This window comes from Leptinotarsa decemlineata, unplaced genomic scaffold (genome assembly GCF_025532065.1).
Source record: "Leptinotarsa decemlineata unplaced genomic scaffold, Ldec_3_MD MMD2_tig00078422_RagTag_RagTag, whole genome shotgun sequence".
Lineage (NCBI taxonomy): Eukaryota > Metazoa > Arthropoda > Insecta > Coleoptera > Chrysomelidae > Leptinotarsa > Leptinotarsa decemlineata.
The window spans coordinates 17,439,925-17,452,861 of record NW_027412747.1 but is presented as its reverse complement, the minus strand read 5'-3'; the positions used below and the strand labels follow the sequence as shown (position 1 = coordinate 17,452,861).

The 12,937-nt window shown below is 34.4% G+C and overlaps 1 protein-coding gene across 1 annotated transcript in view; it reads left to right on the top strand.

The window, feature by feature from the left end:
• Dyb (Dystrobrevin) overlaps positions 1 to 12,937 on the top strand; it is a 40,115-nt gene that overhangs the window by 25,555 nt on the left and 1,623 nt on the right. Inside the window, exons 17-18 of the mRNA XM_074186504.1 lie at positions 4,396 to 4,742; positions 9,137 to 9,279. Coding sequence (XP_074042605.1) covers positions 4,396 to 4,742; positions 9,137 to 9,279 — 490 coding nt within the window. The remainder of the gene's footprint in view (positions 1 to 4,395; positions 4,743 to 9,136; positions 9,280 to 12,937) is intronic.

Here is a 12,937-nt window from a genome sequence, read left to right as displayed (position 1 = left end):
GCACAAGGAGAGTCAAGACCAAAAAAGCACACCAAGTTCGATCAAATTTCGAGGTTTCACTCACTGTTTTCTTCGATTACAGTGGCGTAGTGCATCAGGAGTTCTTGCCACATGGTCGTACGTTCAATAAGGAGTATTGTCTTGAAGTTATGCGCCGCTTGCAAAAAGCAATACGAAAATAACAACCGGTATTGTGGGAAAAAATTCATGCGTTTTGCATCACGATAATGCACTTGCTCACTCGTCATTGCTTATTCGTAATTTTTCAGACAAAAACAATACTGTAATCATCCCACAGCCACTTTATTTACCAGATTTGCCCCCTTGCGACTTTTTCTGGTTCCTAAGATTGAAGAGACCCACTGAAGGGCGGCCTTTTTCGGCGGCCTTCGAATATTGGAAAAAACGATAGCAGAAGTGTATTATATCTAAGGGGCACTACTTTGAAGGGGGCAGAATGGAAATTGATGAATAATATTTTTTGAGAAAAATCAGAATTCACTTTATTTTTCGAACAGACCTCGTACAATTTTCACATTATAAATTTATTCAAAATGTGTTTCACTACACGGTATATTCATCAGTTGGACTGACGAAGTGTGATGAAACACACGGTAGTTTCATTGAATTGGATTGGGACTGATGAAACTAATGTGTAGTGGACTGATGAAGACACGTTTCACTACACGGTAGTTTTATTTTACTGGATGGGATCATGTGGACTGATTAAACTACCGAGTAATGGACTGATGAAGGCTCGTTTCACTACACGGTAGTTTCAGTGGACTGGATTCGATCAGTTGGACTGATGAAACTAATGTGTAGTGGACTGATGAAGACACGTTTCACTACACGGTAGTTTTATTTTACTGGATGGGATCATGTGGACTGATTAAACTACCGTGTAATGGACTGATGAAAGGCTCGTTTCACTACATGGTAGTTTCATTGGACTGGATTTGATCAGTTGGACTGATGAAACTACCATGTAGTGGACTGATGAAGACGCGTTTCACCACACGGTAGTTTCATTGGGCTAGATTTGATTAGTTTGACTGATGAAACTACCATGTAGTGGACTGATTAAAACGCGTTTTACTACACTATAGTTTCGTTGGACTGAATTGGATCAGTTGTAATGATGAAAGTACCGTGTAGTGTTCTGATGAAGACGCGTTTCACTACTAACGTGTAGTGAAACGCATCTTGAATATATTTATTGTGTGAAAATTGTGCAATTAGTATCATGGATAGTGTTATTAATTTTCAATGGTTCACAATGGTGTTGTTATGTATAAAAATAAGGAGGTTGGTAAAATGAGTGTTAGTACAATATCATCAAGATCAGGTTCACTAATCGGCACTTTCATAAAAGATTTGTTGTAGCGGGGGAAATAGTTTTGGTGGAGTATTTTTTTTCTCCCATTGGTAAATTTCCAACTATCCTTCGATAAATTACTGGTATAATAAACATTATATTAACTTGAAAAATGATGACGTTAAATATAAACAAATAACTTACATCAAAATTATCTTCACATAAATACATTTTACGTCATGAAGACCCAAGCTCAAAATTCCTGAGAGCAGACTGAAACGTTTTCCTTACATTTTCTGTAAGTAAAACGTTAATGAAGAACTTTCAAATGTTTCAATTTAACCACCACAAGATACATAAAACTTAGAACTCATCTTCCGTTGGGGAAATTCCAAAAAAGTTCTTACTGGAGTATCAGTTTACCAGTGTTTAGGAACATGTGACGTCACGATGGTTGTGTGACTAGTATTGGTATTTTGGAGGGAAATTTGAATTGAATTTCAAAATATACAATCTATAAAGTATAACTTTCATTAAAAAAATATTAGGTACGCATGCATGGGTTTGAATACTTTTCCAAAAATAGTAAATATTCCTATTCTAGTATTTTTAAGAAAAGATAAATACCAGACCGGAATGATTCAGATTTCACAAATTTCTGTGTGTGATGTATAATCATTCAATTCTGTATATAAGTGGGATTTCGAAATGAAATACCCCATCATGGAAGTGTAAATATTTTTTCAGTTTTTCATTTCGTTCTTTGTCATACAGTTTTATGTTGAGTGTTTTTATTTTTAGGTAAGTTTTGTTTACATTTTATTTTGTTGACATTACATTTGCATATAATTATTATATACTGTGGTAGATTGTATGTGGAATGCTGCCTGTTGAATGATTGTTACATTCCAGAACCTTCAGACCAGCCAGAGGCTAGTGGTATCAGAAAATCTATTGGTGAGTAGTTTTGCCGTTGCTTGAATGATTTAACCAAAATTTATCCTCTATTTGCTAATTTATTACAACCCTGTATAGAATGTGACAATTATTAATGGAACCCTGGTATAGAATTCGATACTGGCATGAAACGCTGGCAATGTATCTACAAACAGGATGGTTGTTTAAATACAAGGTGTCATAATCATTGGTACAGGACCCGATCAACGGATTTATTCTGATAAAAAGCTACAAGACTGGCCTTAATTAAAGCTACCTGCACCAGTAGAAAATTAATTTGGGGGTGGGTATGAATATGATACAGGCCAATGTAACTTTTATTGATGCAGGGTATTTAAGGCTGCTACAGAAATATTTGTTCCAGTTTGAGATAAACTGCCATGATCATGAAAGTTGCTCCAGCAAAAATTATGTTTCACGATTTATTCAATATGGCTCGTTTGATATATTTTGAAAGAACGAGATAAGATTGATGGTGCACCATTTATTTATCCAATAAAATTTCAAAGGAACCAATGACAATCTTCTTTAAAATTTGTCAATCAACAAACACCAATCAACTTAACATACACATCCTATCAATGAAAATGTATTAAATGAAAAAGTTCAATTTTCCAGCTCTTTCAGATGCAAACTGGCTAATTCCTTCTTGCAAAGCTGCATCAACGTGTCAATGAACAGCCATTAAAGTCAATCTATCTTCTGCAGTATTTCTTCAATCTTTTAGAGTTTAAAAAGATCGCTCTGCTATGCAAGTATTAAATTGTTTCAAAAGTTTTGTCCGTTCAAATGACATGTGTTTTTGTAGCTCCATATCTCAATAAATATGTATTCTAATGTGTTGTGGTATATTGAATTGAAATATTGAATTATTCATTCTCGGCCAAGAGACTGTCTCTCATTTTGCTTCCAAATGAATATAGTGATGAGTCGATCTCACTATAAAGCTTGAAGACATTGTAGGTTAGGCTTCTTCGAAACAGAGAGTTTTGTCAGGTGGAAGCGAGATATGACCCCTATGACGTAAATTAAGGTTATGAATATCTGTCCTATATTTTATTTTATTGTAAAAATATGGGAGACACTGTTTATTGATTATTGAAAGGGTTAAAATAATAATATGAAGTTTTCGACGATCTTGGATTTTTAACCATTTTGCGGATCTTATGAGATATATTGGATCATAGGTGGGCAAACCGCAGACACGTGTTTCTGGCTAATTAGCCTTCGTCGGTACGGTACAGTGTATAGGATAGGCAATACTTAGTTGTCTCTGTAACCACAAGTTCTTCCGCGACGATGCCACGAATCCACAGTTTCGGCTCCTGATGTTGAATCCGTTTGTATTTGACCCTTTCTCGTAATGAAGTGTTGCCTATCCTTTACACTTGGCTGTACAGTACCTGGAAAGTAGGCAGATTGAGACCTCGGGGTCAAGTCTCAAAATCCTCAAAGCGTATCACTACTCGAGGAGTAGGCAGATTGAGACCTCAGTGTAGTCGTACCTTCTTGAAAATGGCTTCAAAGTCGAAGCCGAAACGTCAAACCACTAAAAACAACAGACGCGGTTTCGTTCTACGCTGAGTAATTACAAGATCGGTTTAGTCGCACTACCCACTGAAATATTGAGTCCTTAATGAATAAAACAGAAGTTAATATTCTTTAAAAAAAAGGTTGTGGAGATAAAATCGTAAGGTGTAGTTTATGAAACTACTATGGATCTTCATCAAATAACGGCCGAATCAATCAGAAAAATAATATTTTTTAAATGAAAGTTATTTTTTGTGGAAGAAATCAGAGTTTTGATCGACTTTTTGGGGTGTTTTCATTTTTCACAATCTGAAAAAATAAATATAAAAATATTAATTGAGACTTTTATACAGATGTAGACGAATTTTTTTAATATTTGATACTACATTTATTGTGCAGGGATGCAATTATGATATCAAATATCTCTGGGATTATTACTTTTCATTGGCTTTTTAAATTTTGGAATTGATTTACTGTATCAAAAGCTTCTACACACACAGGAGAAGTGATGATAATCCATGCTTCAATTCCCAACCTGTTCTCAACGTATTATCTTTTTCAACTTGACTCAAGTAATGCGAGAAACTGAGTTAACGACGTCCATTGTATTCACTTAGATTTTGAAGATGATGGCGAAGACGAGTCCGATGGTGGTTGGCAGCAAGAACTACAACGTCGATATGCACAAGAAGCCAACTTCATGGCTGAACTTAGGGCTCGCCATCCCGCTACGCCACCAGAGGACAATCAAGTTCTCGCTTCCAATTTTCCTCCAACATCGTTCGGACCCAATTTCAACAACGGACAAAATTTCCACATACAGGGAATCCATTACCCCCAAAATCTCAATATCGGTTCGTCCTCCAATTATGTTAATCAGCAGGATTATCCAAATTACAGTCAAGCAGGAGTTAATCCAAACCATTTTGGATATCAGGTGAGTCAGAATTGAGTATGAATATTTGTAGTCAGTTGGCGTATGTCTAATAATTTCTTTAAATAATAAATGTGGGAAAATATAAAAAACGTATTCAAAAAACACTTTATTGTGAGATTTTCACTAAACGATTTTACAAAAACGCAACAGGTGCTACATGTACCTTATTCCACAATTTGAAGTACCTACATTTCAAGTACCTGATTTTTACCTAAGTTTGTAATGAATTAAATTACCTGAACTTATGTCCCAGTTTTCACATTTGAAAAAGTATTTAGGTACGGGGAGTTATTCAATTCTAATTGATCATTCAGTAAATTTCCCGAATTCTTGAATCTATTGATTTCTAAACATTCTAGAACAGGGGTCTCCAAACTACGGCCCGCGGGCCAAATCCGGCCCGCGACAGCCAATGATTTACTGTCATCAATCTGGCCCGCGACAGCCAATGATTACCTAATTGTTGTCACTATTGCTGTGATAAGTTGAAGCAGAAAACACAGAATGATTTTTTTTACTTGCAAGGTGAAACTTAACGACAGAAATGATGACAAAGAAAACTTAACTTAAGTATCTAAGTTTAAGCATATTAATAACTAACAAATAATTGAAATTAATCACAGTAAAACAAAAACACTAATGAGATTTATGTAATTGTGATTTTCCACCGACAATACTTTGTAGTTGTGGATCAATTTTACTTGTACCAATTATCAAAAGAGATTTGAAATGCTCATCGGTTAATTGAGATCTGTAAACATTCTTTGTGTACTTCATCTTGGAAAACGTTTTCTCACACAAGTAAGTATAGTACCAAAAACAGAAAACAACCCACAAGCAAATTTATGCAAATTATCAAATTGTTTCAGTGGAAGATTCTCAAAAAATTCCAACAAAGATGAATTTTGATATTTGTTCTTAAGCATATCACTGCACCGTAAATCAATAATTTCCATTTGGACTTCCGGAGCCAGGGTTTAAATGTCAGAATCAAAAGGATTTTGAAAAAGCTTAATTTCATTCGCAATGACATCAAAATCTGAAAAACGAGTATCAAAATTTATCTTCAAAGCACTCAAAGTTTCGATTGCAAAATTGACGGGAAATTCAGTCTCTGTAGTGTGGTTGAATATTTCACATGTTTCAAAATGTGTGAAACATTTTTTACGCAATTGCGATTGAAATAGTATTATTTTCTACCTGGAGGATTTGATATTGGTGTATAAATCAGGGAGAAGCTGATTTTCTCCTTGCAATCTAAAATTCAGTTCGTTCATATGATTTGTCAAATCGACATAGAAGGCTAACTTCCACATCCATTCACTATTTTCTAAATCGGCAAAAGGGCGCTGCTTCTCATTTAAAAAAAATCGATCTCTGCTCGAAGTTCAAAAAAGCGCTTAAGGACTTTTCCGCAACTAAGCCAGCGTACGGCAGTATGATATGGTTGAATAAACTCGCGGAATTGTCGGTGATTCAGCCCAGTGGATCTAATGAAGTTAACAACTGATATGACTGGTTTCAGAACTTCAGACATATCCAAACATTTTCCGCACAAGGACTGTTGATGAATGATACAATGTAAGACTAATGGTTTTGAACCACCATCATTTTCTACAGCCTTTGACACAAGTGCAACCACTCCTTTATTTGTACCATACATATTTTTACCTCCATCAGTTGTTATAGATTTCAAATTTCTTTATCGAACGTTCTTTTTATTAATGGCATTTTCAACTCCCTTAAAAATATCTGCCCCAGTTGTCGTGCCGTGAATACTATCAATATCAAGAAGTTCTTCATACACTTCATAGCTTTTATCTACTACGCGAATAAAAATCAACAACTGAGCAGTATCTGAAACATCCGTTGACTCATCCAATGCTAGAGAAAACCACTCATGATGTCCATTTTTGTCAGACAGTTGAGATGATATATTTTCTGCGATGTCTTGCACCCTCCGAGCCACGGTGTTTGCTGACAAACTGACACTTTTAAATAAATTTACCTTTTCGGGGCATATTTCTTCGGCTACTGCAATCAAGCATTCTTTTATCATTTCTCCATCGTTGAATGGTTTGCCACGTTTTCCGATTTCAAGAGCCACACGAAAGCTGGCGCGAGTTGCAGACTCTTGTTCAGTATTCGCTTTGGTAAACAAAGATTGCTGCGATTTGAGTCTGCGTTTCAAAGCTTCAAATTTTTCCTTTCGCAAACTTCCTGTATACTTGGAGTAACTTTGAAGATGTTTCGATTCATAGTGTCGTTTAATGTTATAGTCTTTGAGAACAGCTATGGTTTCATTACAAATTAAACATAGCGCCTTATTACTGGACTCAATCACAAAATACTGAAAGTTCCATTTTTCTTGGAACGTTCTGCATTCACTGTCGATTTTTCGCTTCTTTTCCATACTAACAAATCACACATGAAAACAATAAGTCAAAACAAAATACTTTTATTGACGGGTGTTACTTTATTTCACAATAGACAGTTTCGCTTTCTTCGCCTTTCCTACACAGACTAACTCGCAGTTGCGCGGCTAGCCTTTTTATATGCAATTATTACTGCCATCTCGAGGTGATCGGAATACACTGGCTAGGACCAGAACTTTCTCGAACCAACACGGTAATTCCAAATATTTAATGACGCCTAATGCCACCTAGCGGGTAGCTGAAAAAGATAGTACATAGTACCACTACTCGCCACTAGATTTCGTTAAGTGTCACAATACACAATAATAATACACAAAAAAAGCGTAAGTTTGCTTAGGTCACGCACTTTGCGACTATCCTAGTCTAGAAATATAGTTAAGGGCAGAAATTGGCCCTTGGAACAAACTGAAAAATCATTATGGCCCGAAGGCTTCAAAGTTTGATGACCCCTGTTCTAGAAGATTGAGTTTCAAACTCTTGTCTTCTAAATGTGACACGTCGTATTCTTGATTGTACTCATGTCCTTTTGCTAAAAGGTGGGTTGCAAATGTGGAATTGGTCTTTCTATTTACAAAACTACTTCTATGCTCTTTAATTCTTTGGGAAAAATGTTCTTCCTTTTTGGCTAATATACAGTTTTGGACAAGAGCCACAAGTCTGCTTATATACTCCTGATCTATCCGATACCGAAGTTTTGTGTTTATTGTTTTAAATAAATTTACTAAGACTATTATTCGTTCCGTAAGCTACGTTTACGCAATTTTTTTTTCAAAAGTTGCGCAATATTATTGGTTGGTTCACCCAAATATGACAATGTCCTATAAATGACGTTATCGCATCTTGAATTTGGGTAGACTAGGTCCATGGATTGCTTTTGTAGTTTTTTGGAAAGAATGGAGTCTATAATATCTACCTTATAACCGTTGTTAACCGCGATTTGTTTGATCAGACTCAATAGTCTGTGAATGCAGTCACTTTATGCTGGTGAGGGTATTTGTAGGAATTATGTATGATGATGTCCGATGGTTTGTATCGTCCAATTTCATCATATATGGAAAATATACCATTTATTAGTACAAAAATCATCAAACTATCATATATTTAGGAATATTAATTGAGAACAGCACCATAACATTTTTATTGGTTGAGTAGAACCTTGATGATGACAGCACGACCAGCTGTCGAAAGCCCTCGCATATAATTAAATACGAGTTATAAAGCTTCAACTCCTTTTTATATCAATATTATTTTTTTTTTAAGTAATTACAAACATTTAATATTACACGTTTTTTCTCACTCATTTTAAATATATAAAATTAGCTAATTAACTTATAATTTCACTCACGATTCAACTTATAACTTAACGGTTGACTCATAACTATCTACTTCTGCGCTAACTCATTTTAATTGGCGTCGACTATATTAATTAGCATGTAGCATAATTAGATCAAAATATTGTATAAAAATATATTAATAATAATATTATGTATTCAAGATGTTCGATGTTCAGAATACATACAAAGTAACTAGTGTTCTTATATAATGAAAGAATAATTTAAGAAAGAATTTAAGAAAATAAATATTTCGAAATAAAATCTCAAAATATTTATCCCTCCCAACTACTTACACCGTAGGTTCTGTCTGTCGGAAAACAACTACGTCCCAGGCTAATACCACGCTGAATATTGAATTATATCCGACAGATATTTATGCAAAATACGGTACAGAGGTTAGTCTCTCAAATGTTTCTCGTTCATCCAGCAGCAGCACCATGCTGAAGTTATTCGGGAGGATCACATACAGACCGGTTTCGAAGTATTACCTCTCATTAGTGCAGGAAAGATCCAACTGAAACAGCAAAGTGATATATGTAATTCAATATCCAGCGTGGTTAACTTACACAGGTATTCACTTTATTGAATGTAAATAATATTAATTGAACGTAATCTGTTATTTCAGTCAAACAATCGTCCTGACAAACTTCTTGGACAAGAAGCGATCAAAAGCAATGATGTTAGAGAAGAGTCTATAGAAGAGGAAAGTGCAATTAGAAACAAGGAAACATTACAATTTGAAGAAGCTTTGAAACAGTGGGTAAACCGGTAAGGTTCAACAAAGCTCCCATCTAAATTTAATTCTTTATTATAAATTTTAAACTACCGCTAGCTAGCTGTAAATGTGGACTTTGAAAATATGTTACAATGAGAAAATATTCGGTAGTGCACATTTATAAGTGCGACCTTTGTAGGTCGAACCAAATATCAACAAGAGGGATTTGTGCAATATAATTGTAACATTTCAAAATTATGTTTTATTGTTGTACCTTTTGAAATAGTAAACTGAAGAAATTTGTGTGAAACTGATTTCAATAATTTAATATAGATGAATTGTCCCACAGTATTTATTTTCCACGAATCTTATTTATTTTCCACGAATCTGACCTTGAAAAAATTGCATTTGTTTGTTAAAAGTACCCTTACGTAAGGGATAAATATGTGAAAAACTGTGGCTTGTTCAAAATAGGAAAAACTTGAATTTTTGAATAAGGTTCAAATATGAAATTTTGTTCATTTTTATGATTCAGCTTTCTCACGTTCGGATGAATATGATCGCTATAGGCTTTAACTGGCAATTGAAAATATAAAACAAATAATAATTTTTCACAATTGCCAACATTTTAGCGACGTTTATCGCTATCGTTTGTATTCACCCAAATTCTATATCTGAATATGTTGTTTATGTAAAATAAGAGATATTTTTGTGCGCAATATCTAAAAAACGTGAATTTATATAATATAACAAATTGAAATTGTTGTACAATTGTCCAATAGGATTTGAAATCTATGAGAGAACATTTAAAATTAAAATAAATAGATGAAATATCAATTGAATTAAGCAATAAAACGTAAAATGAAATTACAATAAATAGAATAAAATATTCAAGATAAAAAAATGAAAATGACCACAGATTAAAAGAATTAAAATAAGCAGAAAATTAAACAATTCAAAAAGAAATAAAAAAAATTAAAAAGATTTGTTTTGAATCGTTTTTTTTATTGGTTTAAAATATTTTATTTTTTTATTTATTTTTGAATTGTTTAATTTATTGCTGATTTTTATTTTTTACTCTGTGGTCATTTCCATCTTGATTATTTTATTCTTTCATTCATTTCACGTTTTATTGCTTAATTTAATCGATATTTTAGCCATTTATTTTAATTTTATTTGTTCTTTCATATATTTCTAATTATATTAGACAATGAAAGTCGGAACTAGTAAAATTATATTTCAATAATTAATTAATTGTGAAAAATGGGTATCCACTGTGTTTTATGTGCAATTGCCAATAAATACCTTGCAAAACGTTTATTCTTATAAGAATGAGAAAAATTGTATTCAATTCAATTTCAAATGGTAAATATGTATTTCTAATTAAATGACTCATCTGCCATTCATCGTGAATAGAGACAATTACTTCAGTATATAATCATATCCATATTCTAAGCTGTAATCACTTAATACCTTCCAGGAATCATGTTTGAGATTAAAAATGAAGAATGTGTATATTATTAAGAGTGATACTATTGTATATCCTTTAGACTATTAAATGTAAATATTGTGTTAGATATAGAAACCCTTGAGTATTCAATTACCCAACTTTTCGAAGTTGGAATAAAATACTTCAGGTCAAATATTTCACACCTAATAGTTCCTTTCTGTAAAAAGTATGCGGTAAAGTAATACGTATGTATAATATTCATTTTTTAGCTATTTGGCAAAATAATTATCGTTGTGTGTTATACTTTCTAGCCTTCATTTGTATATCATATAATCTGACGAGAGAAAATTACCCAAAAAAATATGTCATGGAATTGGCCAATACTTGATGAAAATCCATTACGAATTCAAGTAACATTTTATTGTGAAATTTTTTCTGGAAGATTCCAACATTTTTTCGTTTTAAGATGGAGATGTAGAAAGCCAAAATTTTTCTCAAAAATCAATCTCTCCTAAAAATATACCCCTTTTAATTCAATTGTTGAAAATGTTAACCTTCACTTCTTGTCAATAATGAGGCCTGTCCACAATTTTATTCATCATATTATGAAACGTTTCATTACAAATACAGTAGAATCCGAATATAACGACCATCAAGAGTCTGGATATACTATGTCGTACTAACTTGACTACGCACAAAACGGAAAGATTATAATCTTATTTCTTAAGTATAGTATATACGAAGTTAATTCGAATGGCATAAAAACTAATTAGGCGGTTTCTTTGTATGGCATGGGCGGCGTAGTTCAATTTTTTTCAATTTTTTTTTTTCATAAACCTACACGACTAAAGAGTACGTTAGTTCATTAGTCTTTTATTTATCTGCTCGGATTGACATCATCAACACACTCGTATTATGTCCTCGATTGTTAAGGGTAGGTTAGGTCTAAAGTGAGTGGGTCTATTCGACCTTCCACCGCAACCCACAAGGGTTTATTGTGGCTCACACCTATTCACACTCGACAAAATAAACCCAGCTTCTCAGCGAAGCTAATTAGTTTGTATGGTGAGTGGTTTTTCAGGTCAGATGGTAAGAGCACGGCTCTGTCGAACTTTAAAACCTGATTCGGTCCCCAGCGGGGCAGGCACAAAGTATGTGTGTGCTTTGTTGTTTAATGATTTTCCAAACAGAAGTGACAAACACTATCTTCCGACAGTCCGAGTCTCTGCATATGATGATTCAAATGACAGTGACCTGTAAGAAGGCGTGTTAGACATCGTAGTTCATCCCTACTGTATTCCAACAACTGTTTGGTATCAAGTTTCGAAGGGTGAATAAACGCCTTGGAGTGAGTCAATCCTGGAAGATTCTGCCAGAAGTTCATGAATCTTGCCATCCAGGTGTTCAATGTTTGTTTGGCAAAGCCTAAAGCGATGTCAATGACATGTTCTGGTCCGATGAAGCTGCTTGTAGCACCCTCTTTTGTGAAGAGGTCAGCAGTCTCATTGCCTTCCAGACCAGTATGGCCGGGTATCCAAACCAGAGACAATCTGTTGAGTCTTCCTATGGAGGAGAGTCATTTTTGGCAATTTGCTACTAGGTTAGACGTTGCTCGGCAAGAGCCAAGAGCTTCCAACGCCGCTTGACTGTCCGATAATATTTTTATTGAATTGTCCTGTCTGTCTTTAGTCTGCAACTGAAAATACCTGCACCAGAACTGGAAGGTGTTTTTGATCCATCTGTGAACCAACAACTATCTACTCTTAATATTTCCTTCTCCCGAAGGATCCAGTCCTCTCTACTCGGGAACAATACTTCATAAGGCAGTTCGTAGTTGACAGTTGAAGGCATAAAATCTGAGATCATTTCCAGAATGCTGTGACTTCAAGTTTAAACCAACAGTCTGTTGCACTCTGCATTAAATTTATTTGTGCAGTTGGCAATGTGCACAAGTCTTTATTCAGTCCATCTAGCCTCTCTCTCCAGAAATGTTAAAGGTAATTGATGTTTATCAATAGCACTCGTCCAAATGCTCAGCGGTGCGTCGTTTTCTTCGTTAAAATCATGTATGTTTGAAGTTATGCTACATTCTATATTGCTTCGCACAAAACTAGCGTGTTTGTAACAGTTACAAATTGTCCCTTGATTGAGTTGGTTTCAGGCATCTTGAATCATTAGAATAGCATCAAGAGCAGTGATCTTTGGGTACTCAACACTTGCTTTCGCAGCCGTCTAGAAACTGGATTATTTTCAGGTCCATG